Raw genomic sequence first — 22,024 nt, 5'->3', positions numbered from 1 at the left:
GCCAAATTAAGTTAGACATATCCTACAAAACTAACTGGAACCAAGGAGAGAAGATTCTCCGATAATGAGGAAGAAAAGTACATTTTATAGGTTATATACCATCTGAAAGAGACAACCTCTACTGCAGACTCTGCTTTACTACAACAAACTTAAGTAGATGGAAATAGATGGCATGCTGTCTCCTCCTGACAATAAGCTGATCACAGAATGTCCCCTTGCTAGGATCCCTAGCCATACTTTGCAAAGAAAATGTAAACCCTAAGCTTTCCTACAGAGTACCACATGATAAATAAATAAGACTATGGACACATTTGCATTAATTTTATTGGTCAATTTTTTCTTCAATACTATATGAAGCAACTTTTTAAATAGTCTTTACAAAAAAATGTCCTATAAATTTAGCTGCTGCTCAAAGGCAGATATGTTTGCAGCCTTTCTGTTGAGATACCTTGAAGGCAGTTGTTTGCAGCCTTTCTGTTGAGATACCTTGAAGGATTGCTCACATAGGATGGAGAGAAAAAGGAAATGATATAAATGGCAGTCTGCAGGAGATCAGCTAGTACAGCATGCCTATGACTGCAGCCAGAGGCCTAGAAGGCATCACACTGCCAAAACAACCGTTTAGCTACCCTACCAGTGTGTCACGGGGGAGACGATCAAACTTAGGGCATCGGAGTTTAGAATAGCCCACCTACTGTACCTATCTGAGTTTAAAGCTGGGATGAACACTATAATTCAGCTAGAAAGGGGAGTCTATTTAAAGACACTCCTGCGCTCCTCAGTGCAGTGTTCTACTGCAAATCTGTAGACACCCTTTGCAAATGTTTCAAAATGCCTTTTAGGCTAGGTTCACACTTACAATGCTTCATGTGCCGCCAGTTCCGGCAGATTGAGACCGTACAAACATTGCCGTCCCCAAAGAAGGCAATGTCTGCAGGGCAGATCTCTCCTGAAGAATGAACTAGTTCAGGCAATTGCCAACCATTAGCACCACAGATCTTTTAGACTACATCTCCCATGATGCTCTTACAGCCAAAAGGTGGCCAAAGCATCATGGGAGATGTAGTCCAAAACAACTGCAGTGCAGAAGGTTGCCTATGCCTGAACTAGTTCATTTTTTTGGAGGTGGAATTTCAGCAGCGAAACATCTGCCGCTGAAACTCCTTAGTGTGCACTGTGCAGCGAAATCACATGGACAGCAATGATATTATGCTGCATCAGAATTTCCGACCATATTTTTTAAGCGGAATTCCTGTTGGAAATTCCATTATGTGAACCGAGCCTTAGGGTAACGACCCTGTTGTTTCTCTAATCCATGCTATCCACACTATGTTTTGCACATCCTTTAGTCCTGGAATATCTATTAAAGGGGTATTCCAGGCCAAAACCTTTTTTTATATATATCAACTGGCTCTGGAAAGTTAAACAGATTTGTAAATTGCTTCGATTAAAAAATCTTAATCCTTCCAATAGTTATTAGCTTCTGAAGTTGAGTTGTTGTTTTCTGTCTAACTGCTCTCTGATGAATCACGTCCCGGGAGCTGTGCAGTTCCTATGGGGATATTTTCCCATCATGCACAGCTCCCGGGACGTGACATCATCAATGAGCAGTTAGACAGAAAACTTCAGAAGCTAATAACTATTGGAAGGATTAAGATTTTTTAATAGAAGTAATTTACAAATCTGTTTAACTTTCCGGAGCCAGTTGATATATAAAAAAAAGTTTTTGCCTGGAATACCCCTTTAAGACAGGGCTCAACAAATCCCATGACATACATTTTATGGGTTAGGGAGTATGACAAGCCCTCAGGAGCAGGGCCTGCATCATACCCGAATGGGTCCATCTAATACCTTTTGGCAATTACGGACATTGAAGATCTCTCTGATGTTTGTCATTTACACTTCCATGGGATTCAAACAGTTATGGTGCATACACCTGGTTGACTTTTGGTCTAATTGTGCCCACCTCCAAATGTATGCATTACACTAATATATATAATAAAAAAAAAGGGTCAAAATAAATCATAATTTTCTTTAAAAAATAAAAAAAAAAGTAAACAAAACAAGAAGGGAAAATGAGAAAACATAAGGGCTAAATTGTGATGGCTAGACAACTACATCAGTTATAATTTAAAAAAAGGACCTAATATACTTTTCTCCATTTTGAGCCTCACTGAAGGATGTGGTTATGTGCTGTGGATGCTGGAGTCATCATCATTGTATATGGTTTTACCGAAGGGATACAGTTTTAATAACTTTCTTTTTTTTTTTTCATTAAAAATATAAGATAAAGAACTGGTTATTTGTGTTAAGAGTAGTCATGACATTAAGAAGGAGAACAAATAGAAAATTCCTAGATTGCCAATCTTGCTATCTAGATGGAGATAACAGTATTCCTTGCAACCCACATAAATGACAAATACTTTCAGTAATACCAAAAATGCTTTATTCTCCTTAATAGTTTAGATTGTTTATAACAGTTGTGGGAACCTTTTTTCTGCCAAGGGCCATTTGGATTGATATGTGATCATTCACGGGTATACAAAATTATCAACTTTAAAATTAGCCAGCTATATTTTGAATGGCTTCTCTTTAGTGAGGCGTGTAATGTAACCTGGTATTCATAATGTTGCTACTGACAATGGCTTTTCTAGGTTTGCGTCGGTCAGTCTGGAGATGGCTTGCTCCTGTAGATAGTTTGACCCCCCCCACACACACACTGTATGTAGCTTACCCCCTGAAGGTGGGATGCCGTTGTATGTAGGATGCCCCCTGTAGGTAGTTTGCCCTCCGTATGTAGGATCCCCCTGTAGGTAGCTTGCCCCATGTATGTAGGACTCCCCTGTAGGTAGCTTTCCCAATGTTTGTAGGACCCCCTAAAGATAGAACCCCCGTGAAGGTAGCTTGGCCCCTGTTTGTAAGTTTCTTCCCCAAGAGGTAGTTTTCCCCTGTATGTAGGTCCTCCTTTAGGTAGGACTCCCTGTAGATAATTTGCTCCTGTAGGTAGGATCCCTCTGAAGGTAGCTTCCCCCCCCCCCCACCCACGCTGTATGTAGATTGCTCCTCCTGAAGGTAGCTTTGTATTGCTAAATTGATTTAAAAAAAAATACATACTTACCCTCTCAGCTCCCCTGCAGTCACTAAAGGCCACAGGCAGCTTTTTCCTGGAGTCACTAGGGGCCAAGAGAATATCTACCTTTGGGATCGGATGTCACTCATTGTGCGTGTCCCAAATGAAAAGATGCCCCTGGCCTCTAGTGGCTGCAGGCCAAAAGACCTCACAGCCTAGGACGTTCTAGGGCACCTGTGGTGGGGCTTAGCCACAGGCATCCTAGCCATACTGTCAAAATCCTTCCAACCAGAATGCCGCAGTATTTGTGAGAGGGGTTCTTGCGGCATCCAGATTAGCAACCCACGGGTCTATGGCATTGGTGGGCAAGACCAAATGATGTTGTGGGCCGTAGGGCAGACATTTTCCATTCTTGGTTTATAGGGGGTCCTGCTTTATGACAACGTCCAATTAGATATCTAAACTTTATTGATAAAGGTTAGTGAAAAATAGGATGTACCGAATAATACAATAATAGATACTTCATCACAAAGGTGCTCAATTGGGTTAAGGTCAGTGTTCCATATGGGCCAGTCAAGTTCTTCCACATCAAACATACACAACCATGGCCTTTGTTTGTGCACTGAGGCACAGTAGTGTTAGAACAAAAAAAAAAAAGTTTTTTACAAGTTGTACCCATAAATCTGGACTAGGACAACCCCTGAAAAACAACGTCATATCATTACTTCTCCTATTGCAATGGTAAGTATATAAAATTGAACAGTGTCAACATTTCTAAGTCTACTTGGGTATTAACACATTTAGCAGTTTAATTGCCCATCCTAAGATGCCCCACTCCATTATAATAATATCTGATAAGTGTAATACAATGTTCCCAATAATTCTATATTCCGGACCATCGTAATTGTATCAAAATGTTATTAGAACCAAAAATTTCACAAGTAATGGTGAAACTGGCCAGGTTTTCATTTGTTGGAATATGTTTGGCTCCTAAAATCTTGAATCATCACAGAGAGCATTTATTTTTGGGATGCATTTTAGGCTTTTGCAAGAGACCTTAAAAAATAAAATAAAAAAGGACAGTCATGGAAAGATGCACAAAGAGAGCAGAAAATGTGGTTCCTGGAAGTATCAGAATGGAACATTCAATCCCAGATGTTAAGTGGAACAATCTGGAACAACTGGTTCATGTCTCTTAGATATCAGCAGAACTAATAGAGTCCGCTGTGCAGAAAATGCTCACGAAATGAATGAACCATGTAGAATAAAACTTGAAAAGTTGTATTTAACAAATTCAGCACATAATTTAGACCCTATCAATAAGTGAAAGTGAGTGGGAATCTTGTACATCTAAAGAGTCACATAAAGTCGTGGTCTGAGCATAAATTTTGTACCGATTCAAAGCTAAATGCAAAGTTGATTTACAGTAAATGATAAATTCTCTCCATTACTGCCTACTAGTACACAGAATCTACATGAATTTCTGGTCATTTGGAAAAATCTGGAAGCATTTGAATATATTTTTTTTCTTACATATTTTTAAACACAGAATACAGAATAAAAAATTTTGTCTTTTGGCTGCACAAATAAACCAAAATACAGTATTTCCCCTGTCCTGCAGTTAGTGACTAAAAGGTATGCATAGCCATACATAAAACTAAACCCTTAGGGCATGTGTGAATTGCCAGCTGCATTGCCCCCCTGCTTTGGGAAGTATGGGAAGTAAACCTATACCCTTAAGGCTATGAATTCTGGAACTGCCTCCTTCATTCCATGGCCCATGTCATCCATATACAGTATGAAGAGTTCCTCTGCCCCCTATCCCGATTATCCACATCTGGGCTCTATTGCTCATCTAATGAACATAATGAAGACAGAAGGGAAGAGGCTCTGAGAGATCAGGGGACAGAAGGTAAGATACTTACACACTCTGTGGGATATTTTACCATTTGGTACTGAAATATAAAAATATACAATGTATTCCTTTATAGAAACATTCTTTTCCTGTGTCAGTGATGTACATATGGTAAAGCAGCCACTATAGTAAGGTTATCCTCTTTGCTTTAGAAATTAACCAGTTCTCACCCATCCTGCATCATTTCTATAGAACATCAGGATGAAAATTTGATCCTAAGCCAAAAAGTATTTCTGTAATAATGTTATTAGCCAAAGTTAACATTAGATTACAGTTTTCACATCTAATCTTGCCAATGAGTAACACATGTCAGGACAGTAATAGAGAGGGGAGGGGGCTGGTTAGTACTAAGCAATTAGCTGGATTCCTTGAATTGCTTTATAGCCTTACATGCCTTTCGCAATCATCCTAAAGAGTTAACCATAATCCCCCTCAATGGCCCGAGTTTGCTCAGTCCCTGCCAATAAGTCATGCAGCCTCTCACTATTGTTATGGCATGCTGTTCTCTCCCAGACACTGAGAAAGGATTTTCCCCAGGAAAACTTTTAAGAAGTGCAGCTGCATCCTCCGAGTACAACTTCAAGGACAAGCTATGAAGCAGACGATGCATATGTGGTGCTCTGTGATCCTGCTGCTACCATTCATACAGTCGGCACCTCCGGTGCGGCAAGAAGAAGTTTATGACTATGATGCTGATGAAATATTTGAAGGAATGCTGTTTAAGCAACACTTCGAACAACGCAAGGCAGCAGATGAGGTATCTACATCTACAAATACTTATATTCTTATGCAAACCAACATAAAGGGATGGCGGGTCTTGTTGGTATCTGTAGTTCCTGCTGAGTGAAAAGTCACAAGTTGCCTTACATACTTGGCTACTGCAATGCAGCATGTGTAGCCATTATATAATGACTGGGATAAATGTGTTATTGATAATCCAATTACTAACTAGATGTCATTTACAGTTTCTATTGAAAAATCTAAATAGTAATAAGAAGGTGAATGGCAACAAATGATTCAATACACACAAGTGTGTAAATTTGACAATACTTACAAATTAAACTCCTAGGGGGAAATTTATCAAAACCAGTGTAGAGGAAAAGTGATGCAGTTGTCCATAGAAACCAATCAGATCACTTGTTTCATTTTTCACAGGTCTCTTTGAAAATGAAAGAAGCGATCTGATTGGTTGCTATGGGCAACTCAGTAACTTTTCCTCTAGACAGGTTTTGATAAATCTCCCTGCTACTGTATACAGCAGATGAAAGCTCAGGCCCAGTTGCATTTGTAGATGCAATTCTGTGATAAGGCCAGGAGAGGTGATACTTTATAAAGTGAAATATTTTTAATATTCTAAGCCGTATGCAATGGAAAATAGGCAAATACAATCAATGCAAGATGACCTTATCTGAACAAATTGGCAAACTTTTAATAATGTTAATATTTTAAAGTGCTTGTCTAAGATCAGAAGATAGATATGATTTTTTTTCCAGGAACGGTGACACCGTTGTCCATTGGTTGTGTCTGGAATTGCAGCTTAGTCTCAGTCAAGTACGCATATGTTCATACTACGTAGGTTCAGCGAGAATTCCTCGTTGGAAGTTTGGCCACGGAGCATCTGACATGAGAGCTAAGCAGCAAAATCCCATTGAAATCAATGGGAGGCTGCAGCAAGTGGATTCCACACAGAATCTCAGTAGTGTGAACACATGCAGTGGCCAATGGTTTTTCCCAATATAACTGCAGTATTAACACACTTGGCTATGGTTTTGTCTACATGCGGCAGCTGAAAAAGAAAAAAACTTGGATTTTTTTATTTTTATTTTGATAATCTCATACAATGCTTGAATCATATTATTAGACCCTTAAGTGGGCACGGTAATGAAAAAAAGATATGGCATGGAGAAAAAAAAACAAGTGGTCTTACATGACTTGTGCCACTTATCACATCTGAAAAGAACATTGCCATAATAAAAAGGGGCATGGCTTAAGATGTAGCCCTGGAAACTAAAAATTCTGGTGAACTTTAAGATAACAGTTGGTCTGAGCTTAGACTAGACAGTCAAAAAATATGACAGATTTACCAAATCGCCTGAGCCGCTTTGATAAATCTGGCACATACTCACACTGTCTCGTCTAAGTTTCCACTGTCTAAGAAGAAGACACATTTAGTAAATCTGGGCCATAGTTACCTCCTACTGGAGAGGAATGGCAAGAGACTGCAGAGTGGATGTGGCTGCACATTTCTGTGGCTATTACTATTACATGGGCACTGTAATATGGCTAACACTATTACATAGGAACTGTAGTGTGGTTAATACTATTACATAGGCACTGTATTATGGCTATTTCAATTACATGGTACTGTAGCTGGCTTGGTAATGAGGGACTCCAGCTGATTCTTTTAAAGCACTTTGGCAAAATATTTTTGCTTATATTGTGCAGCATAGGCTATTAATTAAAAAAAAAATCCACAACAGTGAATCCAGCTCGTTGGTGTGATAAAAGGGAATTTTTGGTCGATATGACCCTTACTCAGGGCATAAATAGTACATAAAACACCCAGAATTTAAAATACCCCTTTGGGTCACATGATACCAAAGGGGTACTGTTTATGCCATGAGTAAGGGTCATACCGACCTGAAACGTGTCAGACTTTTCTGTTCTGTATAGTATCATCGAATGAAACAATAAACGATTTCCTTTTATCACACCGACGAGCTGTATTCTCTGCTGAGGATATAGGTCTGATGTAGGTACGATGGCGCTGCCAGCCTGTCCGTGCTTAGGTGTGGATGTGAGGAGGTACGAGCTGTTACTCCTTTTCTTTCATTAATAAAAAAATAATCTAGAGGCTCTTGTACATGATATGGTTTCTAAGCAAGCCTACAAATCCTATTATACCTCTGGCTTTCTAGAGGAAATCCTACCAGTATTTATCACTGCTGAAGTGGAGTTGTTCTTTTCTGTCTGACCACAGTGCTCTCTGCTGACACCTCTGTCTGTCTCAGGAACTGTCCAGAGTAGAAGCAAATCCCCATAGCAAACCTCTCCTGCTCTGTACAGTTCCTGAGACAGACAGAGGTGTCAGCAGAGAGCACTGTTGTCAGACAGAAAAGAACAACTCAACTTCAGCATCTGATAAGTACTGGTAGGATGAAGATTTTTTAATTTAGTAATTTACAAATCTGTTTAAACCCTTAGGGACTCAGCCTATTTTCACCTAAAGGACTTTTGCTTTTTCCTCCTTCCTTTCTAAAAATCATAACGCTTTCAATTGTCCACCTACAGACCCATATAAGGGCTTGTTTTTTGCGTCACCAATTGTACCTTCCAATGACATCACTTATGATAAAATATAACCTGCGGCGAAACAAAAAATAATAATTATTTGTGGGGTGAATAAAAAAAACGCCATTTTGTAACTTTTGGGGGCTCCAGTTTCTACACAGTGCAAATCACAAATCAGGGGCAGGCAAGTATGGTTATCAGTGTCAACCACACTACACACCTGTACCAACAGGTTAGTGCGGTGACACTGATAACAGTTTTCCTTTAAGCCACAATGAAAAGTCACAATGTAGGCACACTGGTTGGGAAAAACTGCACTAGAGAATCTGCACACAACAAATGCAGATACAGTAAGTCAGAAGAGTTTAATAACTCTGCAGATAATCGCTGTAGAAATTCACTGCACAACCGTTCTCTTGGATAAAAGGAGAAATTACACATTCAACAGTGGAAAGGGAAAGGGGGGTCTTGGTGGAGAGAGGTCTGAGAGCTGCCAGGAAGGATTTGATAGACCATGATGTAATCCTGCAGTTTACAGAAAAGCCGGGGCTAAACTGCAACTTTTTCCTAGTGCTAAAACGTTCATTTTAACTATAGAGTGACAGCAGTAGTTCATACGATCACATACAACACAAATTGTTTTAGACTACAGCTGTAGCTCAATAGTAAAGATCAATTTTTTAGCGCTTCAAAACGATGCAGTAAAGGCCTGGCTATGTCCTATACACAGGATAAAGTAACTTTCTGTCTACACAGAAACACAAACTCTGAACTGGTAGTCAGACTAGGAATCACATGACACATCTACCATATTGAAAGGGTGTACAACATGTATGGATGCAACAAGAGCACTACACAAGCCTGCTCTTTTCTCCTAGCCACAAAACATGGCAGACATCTACACTAAGTAAATTACTTCTGCAAAGTGTGAATGGCAGCAGCAGCAAGTTGGTTGTGGCTGACCATTAAGACTTGGGCCCACTAGTTATTGGTCATTTGTTAGAAACAGCTGTCTATTTTAACTAGATATACATTGGTGACCTGTGATTATGTACACTTCACCCCTGATAGCCCTGGCACGTCCTACTTCATGTTACAGGCAAGTACTAGTATGCTAGTTTTATGAATGCTCATTTTGGCCCACTAACATTATGATATAATCATACATTGGTCACTAGAGGTGTTGGTAATATGTCAAAAAGTTTAGCTTCTTGCACTACATTACAAAGTTGCCCAGCACAGCGTCTCTTTTAAACTGTGTTACTTTATGTATAAAACCACACAGAACACAGATCTCAAGTGAACAGTAATGCGTTTTGGCTATAAAACCAGCCCATGCTCGAGCAGGACATGAGGGTGAGCTGATTGCTTACCTTTGCATACATTACAAAGTCATACACAAAGTGGTCCCATGAAAAATGCGTCTGATGAACATGTCAAAAGTAATGTCAGATCACATCATGGAGAGCTGATCCGGACCACTGCACCACCAATGACGGATGCCGCTGTCAACTTTGTACATGTATGTTATTTTGTGTGAAGAGGAGCCTTCTACATGGTTAAATTTGTGTGTGCACAGGGCTGCCCAGATAATTGTTCTTGTGGGCCCTCACTTCCATTACTATCAGCAGCATGTCCCCTATTTGCATTGGGAAATATACTGCCAACTAATGATTTTTAGGCCTGCATAAAAGATCAAAATCAACCCACAGATGAGCATTTACTTGTTCATCAGCCCAATGCTGGCTATAAAAACCAATATCAGCCTCTTTGGTTGAGAAATATCCCAATGAAATAAAGCCTTTTTTGTTTAAATATGTCCAGACTGCCTTAAAAAAAAAAAAAAAAACTTTTACTAACCTTCTGTGTTCCCCGATATGATCCTCTTCTTGGTGACGGTGGTAGATCTGTTACAGTGCAGCTCAGCATTGGTCAGTGATTGGCTGAGCAGCAATGTGATGTAGTGAGCCTCGGCACCAGACTGGGTGCTTAGTACCTCACACTGCCGCTCAGCCAATCACTGGCTACGGTAGGACACAACTGCGCCCATCGATTTGCTGAGCCGCACTGTAATGCATCAATCCACCAGGAAAAAGATTGCACTGGGGAATGGAGCAGCAATACAGGAGGCACCAGGGGAGCGCAGGAGGTAAATATATATATATATATATATATATATATATATATATTTTTTTTTTTTATTATTATTATTATTTAAGCAATCCAGGCATATTTATTAAAAGACAAACAAACACTTATCCAGAGTATTCCTTTAAGTAACATGGCCCCTTTGAGCAACTGACCATCAATTATAAAGGTTCCAGAAAAACCTTTTTAATCCAAATTTTGGAAAGGCTAAACAACTGAAACACAATAGTTACAATTTTCATTTTAATCACAAGTAAATAAACCTATACACAAGGTAAATTTGTGTGGACTGAAAAGACACAATATAGACCAAAGTGCCTCCATTACTGTATTGCTCAGCATGGGAGAAAATTCTGCAGGAATCAGAAATATCACTTTCAAAGAATACAACTTCCTTTAGAGTAATTATATGAACCTTCTTGAAAAAAAAAAAAAAAAAAGACCTAACTGTTTGCAAAAAAAAGGGGATGATTATGAAGATTTACAGTTCTGTGTTGTACAAATCATTCTCTATAAACTTCACAAGGTATAAATGTCTTGAGAATTTTCCTACCACACAGCTTCACTGAGGACACCAAATTTCTTATAAACTGTCTTCAGGAATCTTAAAGAAGTCCAGATGATGCGCCACTACCAGATACAGCAATAATACAACACAGTTCTACAAACTGAAAATAGAAACCAAACACAGAATTTTTTGTCCAGAAGTTCCAGTCTACAGTACACATCTAAAGAGGTTAGGAGGGTATTTTGTAATGCATACCCCACGATAGAAACATCAAGTAAATGTGCAAGAAACATCACATCAAGTAAATGTGTACAGAAAAGACAATAATAACCAAAAATACTTCTAAAGAGGTTTTACCACCATTAAAGTAATATTATATTGTCGTGATTGTATGGGCCCAACAGTCAAATGAGTAATAAGACTACTGCAAAAACAAGGAAAACATAGATAATTGACAAACTAGGGCTATGATTATACCATAATGTTTGCAACTGATGGTTACAAGTTCTAAATGTCCAACCTTCGCATATTATTTCCCTCCCCCTTAGAAAATCACAGGAAACAAACTGATTAAAAACTTATCTCACAGGTTCTTATAGGAGCAGTTTCATCAGAGGAGGATAGTACATTTTTGGTACTATCCTTCTGGGTTTAAGATAAACATTTTTCTAGCATGAACTAATAAGTATTGTACATAAATACATGAAGTGGGAGAAGATGGGAATCGATTGCTGGGATCCGTCTAAACCAGAAAGTCGGACTTCTGAAAAGGAATTGAAATTAAGCAGCAGTGTGCCAACTCAACCACTCTTCTGTCCATTATTTATGGTAGAGCCTTAGACAGATGAGCACTCTGTTCTTTGATATTACCAAAGATTGCAGGGGTGCAAACTGTCAGACCCCTGAAATTACCCACTTAAACCCGATCCTGTAGCTAGGGTACAAGTGTCTATGGAGGCAAAACCCTGTGGCTACTATCAAATAATCCAAAATAGAATGCTAATCAATGTCAAGCTATAAAGCCACCAAATATATTCTCTGTCAGATTTAGAGATTGAATAAAAAAAATAAAAAAACAACAACTTTCAGAATGACTTAATGTATGTTGGATATTTAACTTAAAGGGGTGCTCCGGTGGAAAACATTTTTTTTTTTTTTTAAATCAACTGGTGCCAAAAAAGTTAAACACATTTGTAAATTACTTCTACTACTACAGAGGAAATTCGTTTCTTTTTAGATTTCTTTTTGTCTGTCCACAGTGCTCTCTGCTGACACCTCTGTCTGTCTCAGGAACTGTCCAAAGCAGTATAGGTTTGCTATGGGGATTTTCTCCTACTCTGGACAGTTCCTGACATGGACAGAGGTGTCAGGAGAGAGCACTGTGGTCAGACAGAAAGGAAATAAAAAAATAAATAAAAAAAAATTCCTTTGGAACATACAGCACATGATAAGTACTGGAAGGATTAAGATTTTTAAAAAGAAGTAAATTTACAAATCTTTCTGGCACCAGTTGATATTAATAATGTTTTCCAGTGGAGTACCCCTTTAATAGATTCTTTTCACCTGCACTCATGACTGCATATCCTGTCCACATATTTCTAGTTGCATTCCTTTCCTTTATTTTTATCCTATATGAGAAGGATGCATGATGTCATCAGTGTTTGCCCGATGTGCACTGCCATATAAGCCTGTGTATTAATAATATTAAAGCACATAAGTAAGAACCTTTTGTGTTCAAATGTATTGGTATTTTCATAGTGTATCAATATGCCTTTTATTACCATATAGCCCAATGTCTTTCTAATGTATTTGTTAAACTCTAGTAGGTCTATGAATTTCTATTTTGTTCTTTTTTAACAGCCAAATGGACTTCTAGTTTCAAAAGGAAGGTTTAGGAGGGAACCTGATGGAAATGTCACAGATGCCACAGAAGCCAAAGGTAAAATTTACTAAAAGAGTAAAAGGCAATGAGAATACTGTCATGTCTCCTCATATGATCATTGTAGACAACTGTGGCCAGGTCCTATGGATGAAACATTGCAGCATTCTGCCACTATTGGCTGTTGTGGGTCAAATGATCAACACTACTCAGCTTTTATTCCCCACAGAAGACGACTGCAGGACTTGTCTCTTTCATGTCTATTTTTTTATTCATGCAGAGGGCACTGTAAAGAATTCCTCCACACAAATCTCTGAAAAACCTACTTAAATAATGAGTGGTGAAATCACATATTAAGGCTGCTTTCACACTAGGAAAAGTACCCGTTATATAACGCCCGTTATAAAATAGCGGGCGATCGCGGGGTTAAACGGCCATTAGAAAATCCCTAACAGATGTTAGAAAATCCCATTATAGTCTATGGGATTTTTCTAATAGCTGTTTTAACCCGTTATCGCCTGTTATTAATAACGGACGTATTTTGTGATGGAAGATAGTAACGGGAGAAATAGTGCATGTACTATTTCTTCCGTTCAATTGCCCGTCACAAAATAACGTCCGTTATTAATAACAGGCGATAACGGGGTAAAACAGCTATTAGAAAAATCCCATAGACTATAATGGGATTTTCGAACATCCATTAGGGATTTTCTAGCGCAGCGGTCGGACCCCCCCCCCCCCCCGTGATCTGAAACTTATCCCCCATCCTTAGGATAGGGGATACGTTTTTCACCACTTGACTACCCCTTTAATAGTAAAGGAATGACAGGTATTTACAAAAACAGACATTTTATTCAACTTTGTATACATTTTTGCTTTAAGATGGTCTAAAGAAGAAGTTTTCTTTTACACTCTTTGGGGGAAATTTATCAAAACCTGTCCAGAGGAAAAATTGCTGAGTTGCCCATAGCAACCACTGAGATTGCTTCTTTCATTTTTCAATGGCCTTTTTTTTTTAAATGAAAGAAGTGATCTGATTGGTTGCTATGGGCAACTCAGCAACTTTTCCTCTGGACAGGTTTTGATAAATCTCCCCCTTCACACTGAAATTGCAACACCAAAGAGGACAAGCTGTAAGGTTATACAAAGCAAGGATGTAGCATGGGTAGCTAAGATCTGCAACTAATAAAATCTGTGGCATGTGGAAGGGGCTTTAATGGAATAAAAGTCAGACAGAAAGCAAATAATGTCAGTCACATTAACCCTCTGAAATCGGATGAAGTCAGTACAGTATGTATGATGCCTCCTGTCATGGCCATTTGTCGCAAACTGAGAGACCTTGGTCTATCACACGGCAGATCACTACAGCCATAGGCTTAGATGTCAGCACTGTTCAACACTGTGTGCCCCAGTGGTTAGTAGACCAAAAACGGACAGGAATTAAACAAGAGTTTCAAAGAGGCGAACCCCTGCATGGACAGATCACCAGAATATAAGAATGGTGCATAGTGATCCATTCTGTGTTGCAAGTTAAATTGGACCTCACACACCAAGCCTAGAAGGTCGGTGCTTGTACAACATTGGGCTATGAGCCAGATGTCCATCTACAGATGTTTCATTGACCTTATGCCATCTCTCTCAAAGGATACCATGTCGCAGAACAAGACAGCAATGAAGGCTGGAATGTAGGCCTGTCCTCTTCAAAGATGCAATGATAGTCGGATGATAGTCGGGAAACAACGTGGGCGACACCATTAGGAGGCCTCCATTAGGAAATGTCAAATCAATCATACTCCTGGGAATATGGTGTGGGGTGGCATAATTTATGGTAGTCCTAATCCTCTAATATTTGTTCCAGGTACACTAACAGCTCTGCATTACATTGATTTAGTAGTGGAAGTATTTCAGGAGCTGTTTTTAAACATAACACCAGGCTGCATGTTGCTCATGCTATTGTGAGCAGCTATTTATGCATTGTGGCTTACCAATGCATAACGTTTTTTAGCATGTACATATCATTAACTTGCCAATCCTGCAACTTCTATAATTCTATGACTTCTTGGTGTTGTGATTTTAATGTTAAAGGGGTATTCCAGGAAAATTTTTATACATACACATATATATATCTATCAACTGGCTAAAGTTAAACAGATTTGTAAATGACTTCTAAAGCTTAATCCTTCCAATAATTATCAGCTGCTGAAGTTGAGTTGTTCTTTTCTGTCTGGCAACAGTGCTCTCTGCTGACATCTCTGCTTGTCTTGGGAACTGCACAGAGTAGAAGAGGTTTGCTATGGGGATCTGCTTCTACTCTGACAGTTCCCGAGACAGGTGTCATCAGAGAGCACTTAGACAGAAAAGAACAACTCATTTTCATCAGCTCATAAGTACTGAAAGGATTAAGATTTTTTAATAGAAGTAATTTACAAATCTGTTTAAACTTTCTGGAGCCAGTTGATATATAAAATATTTTTTTCCCTGGATAACCCCTTTAAGGGGTGTAATACAATTTTTCAAAATTTTTCTTGTTATGATTTTAATATAAATTTTATAAATCTAATTTCAGATTTGCCTACATGCCTGGCATGTGTATGTCTCAGTGGATCAGTATACTGTGAAGAAACAGATATAGAGGAAGTACCACCCTTGCCTAAAGAGACGGCATACCTGTATGCTCGATTCAACAAAATTAAGAAAATTACAGTAAAAGACTTTTCTGACTTCCGTAAGTCTACAGAAGCACAGCTCTCCCTTTGCTTTAGTGGGATCCCTTTAGTAAATATGTTTTTTCAAACCACATATTTTACAGCAGATGTCCCCCTTTGCACTATGGCAATCTGTGTAAACTTGTGTATGTTTTGACCAGCTGCCCCATTACATAAAATCTAACTTTAAATCCATTCAGGTTTTACTGCAACAAAGGGGGCGATTTTCACAAGATCCTGTATAGAGCATAGTGCACATCTGAATCCACAGCACGTCCTAGAATTAGAATCCGCAGCGATTTTTTTCCTGTCACCTTTGAATGTGTCAATCTCCTTCACATGTTGTGCATTGCACTTTGTTGAAGATTTTAGCTACAGTATCTGTGTCGAAAGTCCATAACAGATCAATCACAACTCAATATAGCCAAATGCATACAATTTTAAAGGCAGCACTCCACGCTTAAGGATCACGTTCAAATCACGCTAATATTTTTAAGATCTCTAAGGAGTCTTAATCACATCTAATGCTAAATTCTGTGTATGGAGATTAAAGGAATTATAGTCTTCAGCAGTAACTATGTGCAACTATGTAGTATATTGGCATAGTTGCATATAATTACTGCTGAAGACCCCCCCCAAAAAATTAGCTTGTTTTATTTATCTGTTCTTCTAGCCACCTTAAAAAGGATTGACCTGACCGGAAATGAAATAGAAGAGATAGAAGACAAAGCGTTTGACAAGCTGCTTAACCTCGAGCAGCTTTCCCTTGCAGAAAACAAATTGACCAGGATTCCGGCTTTACCAACAAAACTGACCTCGTTTAATGCCAACCATAACATGATAAAAAGCAAAGCCATCAAAGCCAATGCTTTCAAGGTAATGTAAAAGCACCTAGTGCTGTATTGTGCTGAAAATTGTTGTGTATTTGCACAGCAAAAATTTAGCTATTCTGTTTTTCTTTTTCCTTTGTTTGTAATCCACATCATTTCTGGTTTAAAGTGCTTTAAAAACTGCAGAAGCTCAATTGCCTTAAATGGGTACTCCACTGCCCCAGTTTCCGGAACATTTTGTTCCGAACACTGGGTGCGAGCTATGGGGGTCGCGACATCATGCACACTCCCCCTAGTGACGTCACACCACGTCCCCTCAATGCAAGTCTATGGGAGGGGGAGTGGCGGCTGCCATCCCCCTCCCATAGACTTGCATTTAGGGGACATGGCATGGCGTCACTAGGCGGGCGTGGCAGTGACGTCACGACCCTCGTAGCTTGCACCCAGCGTTCGGAACAAAATGTTTTGGATGCTGGGGCAGTGGAGTACCCCTTTAAGAAAAGAGGATCGGTCATCGTCTGCTCTCCCCTATTGTCTGCATTGCTCTTCCCTATAAAGAGAGTGTTGTGTGTAATAGTAGTAAACTAGTCAATTGCATATTCTAGTCAATTGCATATTCCTCTGTTTTTCTTGATATAGAAACTGACCAATTTAGCATACCTATACCTGGCTAACAATCAACTAGAAAGTGTCCCAGCAAATCTACCAGAAAGCCTACGTGTTATTCATCTACAGGTATGTGGAATCTATCCATTGAACAGGATCCGTATACTACACCCAGACACCATAGGCACAGCTCATCTCCTGAGAAAAGATACTTGTCATCCCTGACAAAGTCGGGCTGCCCCTATACACATCATATTGTTAGATATACCAACATATATATGTATTGTCTTTGGTCACCTTGACCCCTTCCAGCTCTCTTATTTCCACCTTCACATGCTATAAATGTGCATTTTTCAATAGACATAGCTGTATAGACTTTTTTTTATTTTTTTTTACACGAGTTGTACTATTTAATGGTACCAATTGGTGTAATAATATAACGAAAAACATTTTAGACTTAAAAAAAAATTAGTAACTTTTTTTCTATTGATTTTTTTATGTGAAAGGGCTTTGCCTTGTAGGGTGAACTGTACTATTTATTTGTACATTTACAAATGCACATTGTACATTTTCACACGAGTAATGGCAAAAGGGTTTTTCCATTTATAATACTTGGGTTGGGTTTACATATGCCTGGCCTCCAGCTCAATGAACCCAGCCTAAAACTCACCACAAGTGATGCCATAACTGATTGCAAAAGTGCATTAGTTGTTTATAGTAAGGGGGTCTTACATAGTTATATATTTTTTTAAACTTTAGCCTTACTTTTGTGTTATCCTTGGGGCAAAACAACTGATTGTTTGTACAATACAGCACACTACCACTTCACTGCAATAGATTGTGCAGTGACAGCTCTTGGTATTAGGAGTACTAAAATGGCAGGCCTAGGGGACTTCGCTAGACCCCAAATGCCATATCGACCGCTCCTGCCACTCCAGCAAGTATGGAGTCTCCTTCACTCTTTAGTAAGCACAGCTGTGTATACAGGTGTAGTACAGTAGGAGTTTGAACAGAGTGGTGTATAAATAGCCAAATGCTGTTATCTATGTATAAAGCTATGAAATAATTATGTTTTTTGTTTTAATCCCAATCTCCTTTTATTTTAGTTTAACAATATAGATGCCATCACAGACGATACATTTTGCAAAGCAAATGACACCCGTTATCTACGGCCCAGACTGGATGAGGTCAGAATGGAAGGAAACCCAGTAATCCTTGGAAAATATCCTAACAGCTTCACCTGCCTGAGAATTTTACCTTATGGATCATATTTTAAATAATGAGGCTGTGTTCAAGCCCATTGACAAAATATGAAATACTCGCCCTATTTCCAGTCATCAGAAATTATCAGGTCTAGGAATTTTAAGCAGCAAATATTTTTACAGTTACAATAGTTTAGATAGAGTCTATTTAACAGTATAGTGGGGATAACACAGTAGTGTATAGCTACCTCTCTGCCATGGTCACTTACTAAGAGCTAGAGACACACACTTCAACACAGCATACCTTTACTGGAAAGAAGTCTGACAAGTCTGACCATTAAGTCACAGTATGGAAGCAATCACTAAAGCTTTTGGCATTAGCATAGTAAATGAAGACACTGGGGGGAGGGGGGTTGGGTTATTTACTTGGCATAGATTTTCTTAAACTTAAGCCTGTGAATACTTAAAATGTAATAAATATGGTGCTCACGGGAGGCCACACCAAACTTGGCAAGCTCAACACAAGGTGTCAAAAATTTTTGGGCAAATTTTTCAACAAAAATTTTCGGACTTAAAAATAAAAGTAGGCTGCGGCGCAGAAATGATAAATCCCCCTATCTTTTTAAAGTAAAAAATGTAAAGGCAATCACTAATGTCAATAGGTCTCTCTTTCATAAACCTTGACCATTAACCGGTTCAAATGCACATTTTATTTTCACCAAATGTATTCAATCAAATTGACTTTGTTTAAAGGAGAACTGCAGCGTTAATTTTTTCAAGTTCTACTGTGCTCGGGCCTCAAAAACAGCAGCAGGGAGAAGACGGCCCGGGCTCCTTACATGACAGTGCACTCAGCCTATCACTGGCCGAGGCGGGACATCAATTCGGCTGGCGATACGCTGCCAGCACCGTGACGTTTCGAGCCTAAGAAGCCAGAGGCCAGCAGCAGCGGAGGAACGGGACGCAGATATCTCCGCAACGGGGAAATCTAGGAAGGAGAGTTAAAGCGTACCCGTCAGATTCAACAAAAAATTTTTTTTTTTTTATATATCAATCACTCAGTACCTAATCCTGACGTTGTACATGTAATTTTTATGCGTCTAGCACCTTTATTTAATTTTTTATTACACTTTTAATTTAGCTCACTAGTCTGAATTCCTCTCAAAGGGAGGGGGTGTGGCCTCACTGTGCAGGTCTCCGCCCCCTCCCTCAGTATGCGGTCTGCTCCCATCTCCCCTAGCATTAGCAAAACTACAACTCCCAGCTTGTCCTCACTGACAGTAGCGGGACACAAGCTGACAGTGGGAGGTATTTTCCTCCAGCTGTGAGCCCTGCGCTCACAGCTGTCAATCAACGAAGTGTGTCCATGACATAGGTGATTAAGCATGGACACAACAGGACTAGTATGTGCCCAAGCAGGCAGGGGGGCAGTTGTTTGACTGGCTTTTTCAGTATGAAATACTGAAAATGTTCTAATGAAAGCAATTGCAAAACCTATTGGTTTAGCATGCTTTAAAACATATCAAAAGTTTTTGTATCTAACAGTGCCCATTTAAAGTTTGTTTTTTATGTTTTTTGAAGCCATGGGGGACTTAAAAATTTACACCGCAGTTCTCCTCTAACCCACAGTCTAAGCTTAATATATGCCTCATTTTTTGGAATCAATAGATCTCAGAAAATACATGCAGTCTTGCAAGTGAGCATGATTCCAGAAACTCCAACAGAACACACTTTATAATAAGAAATTGGCAATAAAATAAAGCTCTATAAATGCAATGACTGATGCATCATGCAGTTTTCTTAAGGCGTATTCCCAACATGAAATTAAGCTATCAGCCATACACAGGATAGGGAAAAACAAATTGATTATTGGAGAGTCTGCCTATTGGGACCTACATCGACTCTCACGAATGAATGTAACACTGGACTCGACAACGTTCAGAAGCCCTATAGTTAATGAATTGAGCACTGGCCATGCACACGCGCTACATCTCATTCATTCGGGAGACAACTTTCCTCTGTTTTCAGGATTGGTGTGAGGCCTTAGAAATGGTATCCCCACCAATTGTCCCCAATGCTGTGGATAGGAAATAACTTTTTATGTTGGGTATACTGCCTTGAGAAAGCTCTGCCACTGCATTTAAATTCTATGGCGGTGCATCTCAATCTGTGAGGCAGGCACCTCCTTGTTGTTGGTAAGGCACAGCCAGGGAGGCAGTTTTCACAAAAAAAAGTGACCATAAGATCTCTGGTTTGACAAAGTTATTGACTCATTTGGTACATATTTGTTATACAGAGTTTAAAAGGAAAATGAGAGATAGACGAAGCTATATTTGTAATTTTTGCATAGATTTCCACCACTTATGGTGAAGCCCAGGCATCGCTTTGTTCTTTCTTGCACGGACCAGGCATGACTTTGGTCTGTTGGCTGATACTTAGTAGAAGCCCTGGTCAATTGCTGGTCTCCACTGTTTATACAGTGCCCAAATTGACAGCAATCTAGCATTAGACACAAATAAAGCTTGGTTCACATATATGAGATCGATATATGATGGAAGCCAATGGTGTGTTGTTTGTGGCTTCAACATTTAATTCTGCAAAATGTATTTATATAGCCTGTATTCATGCTTACAACTTAACGTACATTTCATAGACCCTTTGGATGTATTATGCAGTAGTGTACGTACATTTACAATCTGTAAATCACACTGGTAATTAGGCACTAAGATATTGGGGAACGTACAGTATTAAACAGAAGTAAACCTGATATCTAGAATTATCTTACACCCGATGTCCTTACTGTAGCTTGTTACATCCCATAGAACAATAGGAGTAGTGACGGCTTTACATACTTGGTGTTAATGTGATGTCAAACTATTTTAATAGCAAATTACCACTAAGAAAACAAGAGTCTTTAGTTATAAAGTCCAACCACTATCACAGGCTGCGCTCTGCAGATAAAGCTTGCATTTCACTGTGCAGCAATCTCTGAAACCTCTATTAATGAAGTTTTATTTTAATTTTATTTTTTGTACCAATTTCACGTCTTTTGCATGTTGGAGAGTTGTTTAAAACAAGAAAATATATTACATAGTAAGAAACTTGGTTGAGCCAAGCCTTAACAAAAATATGCCTCTGTGTGTACTTAATAAAATGTATTTACATAGTGATGGTAACATACAAGTAATAAAGTTATTTTAGTGTCCTCTTTTATTTATCTGAGAGAAAAGATATGATTTATATATATTTATTTATTTTAAAAACAGCATTGACTTCATTTTACTATAGATGGTGTGGAGCCACACTGTATAGTAAAAGCGAAGAATCCAAGTAAATACCGTACATGTCCTACAGATATAACTTTACCTTATTAATAAATGCCAGAAATAACACATTAGCCCGAGTATGAAGTGCACAAAAGAGTTTAGCACATCTCAGTCCACACACCTACATACCATGTGATGCCTTTTTCTTTTTTAATGTTCAACTACACTCACATGCTGAGTTCTCTTACATCAAAGAGGTTATCTTTTGTAACATTGGAATTTAAAGGGTTAACACAGCTAGGGTGTAAGTTTACTCTTTGAGGTTGTGAGTAAGTATAGAGCAACAATGAACAAGCTAATTATTTTAAAGCACTCTGGGGATATTAGTCTTTAGTTTTTATGTAGCTTGTCAAGATATAATATTTATATATATATACATATACACATTTTTTTTTAATTTATTTATTTATTCCCCCCTGCTAGTATTCACTTATCTAGATATTTATTGTTGTACATTCTGTGCTCCCAATGGGGTCACCATCTTAGCTACTAGAAGAGCCTAAGATCCTGTATGATGGAACTGCATGGACTGTTTCACTCAAGT

General features: G+C 38.9%; 2 protein-coding genes across 8 annotated transcripts in view; one reads left to right on the top strand and one right to left on the bottom strand.

Annotated features, from left to right (window-relative positions):
• Positions 1–22,024, bottom strand: part of CENPP (centromere protein P) — a 373,003-nt gene that overhangs the window by 256,985 nt on the left and 93,994 nt on the right. Inside the window, exon 8 of one of the 7 annotated variants that reach the window (XM_056524048.1) lies at positions 19,014–19,142. The exons of the other annotated variants lie outside the window; for them this stretch is intronic. Within the exon in view, the coding sequence (XP_056380023.1) occupies positions 19,014–19,142 (129 nt within the window). Of the gene's footprint in view, positions 1–19,013; positions 19,143–22,024 lie in introns of those variants that run through there. 7 annotated transcript variants of the gene reach the window in all.
• Positions 5,498–21,359, top strand: OGN (osteoglycin). The gene is made up of 6 exons (XM_056524050.1): positions 5,498–5,742; positions 12,793–12,871; positions 15,378–15,536; positions 16,190–16,392; positions 16,986–17,081; positions 18,059–21,359. The coding sequence occupies exons 1-6, from the start codon at positions 5,578–5,580 to the stop codon at positions 18,230–18,232; spliced, it is 876 nt and encodes a 291-aa protein (XP_056380025.1). The 5' UTR covers positions 5,498–5,577; the 3' UTR covers positions 18,233–21,359.

Source organism: Hyla sarda, chromosome 6 (assembly GCF_029499605.1).
Source record: "Hyla sarda isolate aHylSar1 chromosome 6, aHylSar1.hap1, whole genome shotgun sequence".
NCBI classification, from domain to species: domain Eukaryota; kingdom Metazoa; phylum Chordata; class Amphibia; order Anura; family Hylidae; genus Hyla; species Hyla sarda.
Note: the sequence above shows the minus strand (reverse complement) of the source record. Positions and strands in the feature narration are given on the sequence as shown.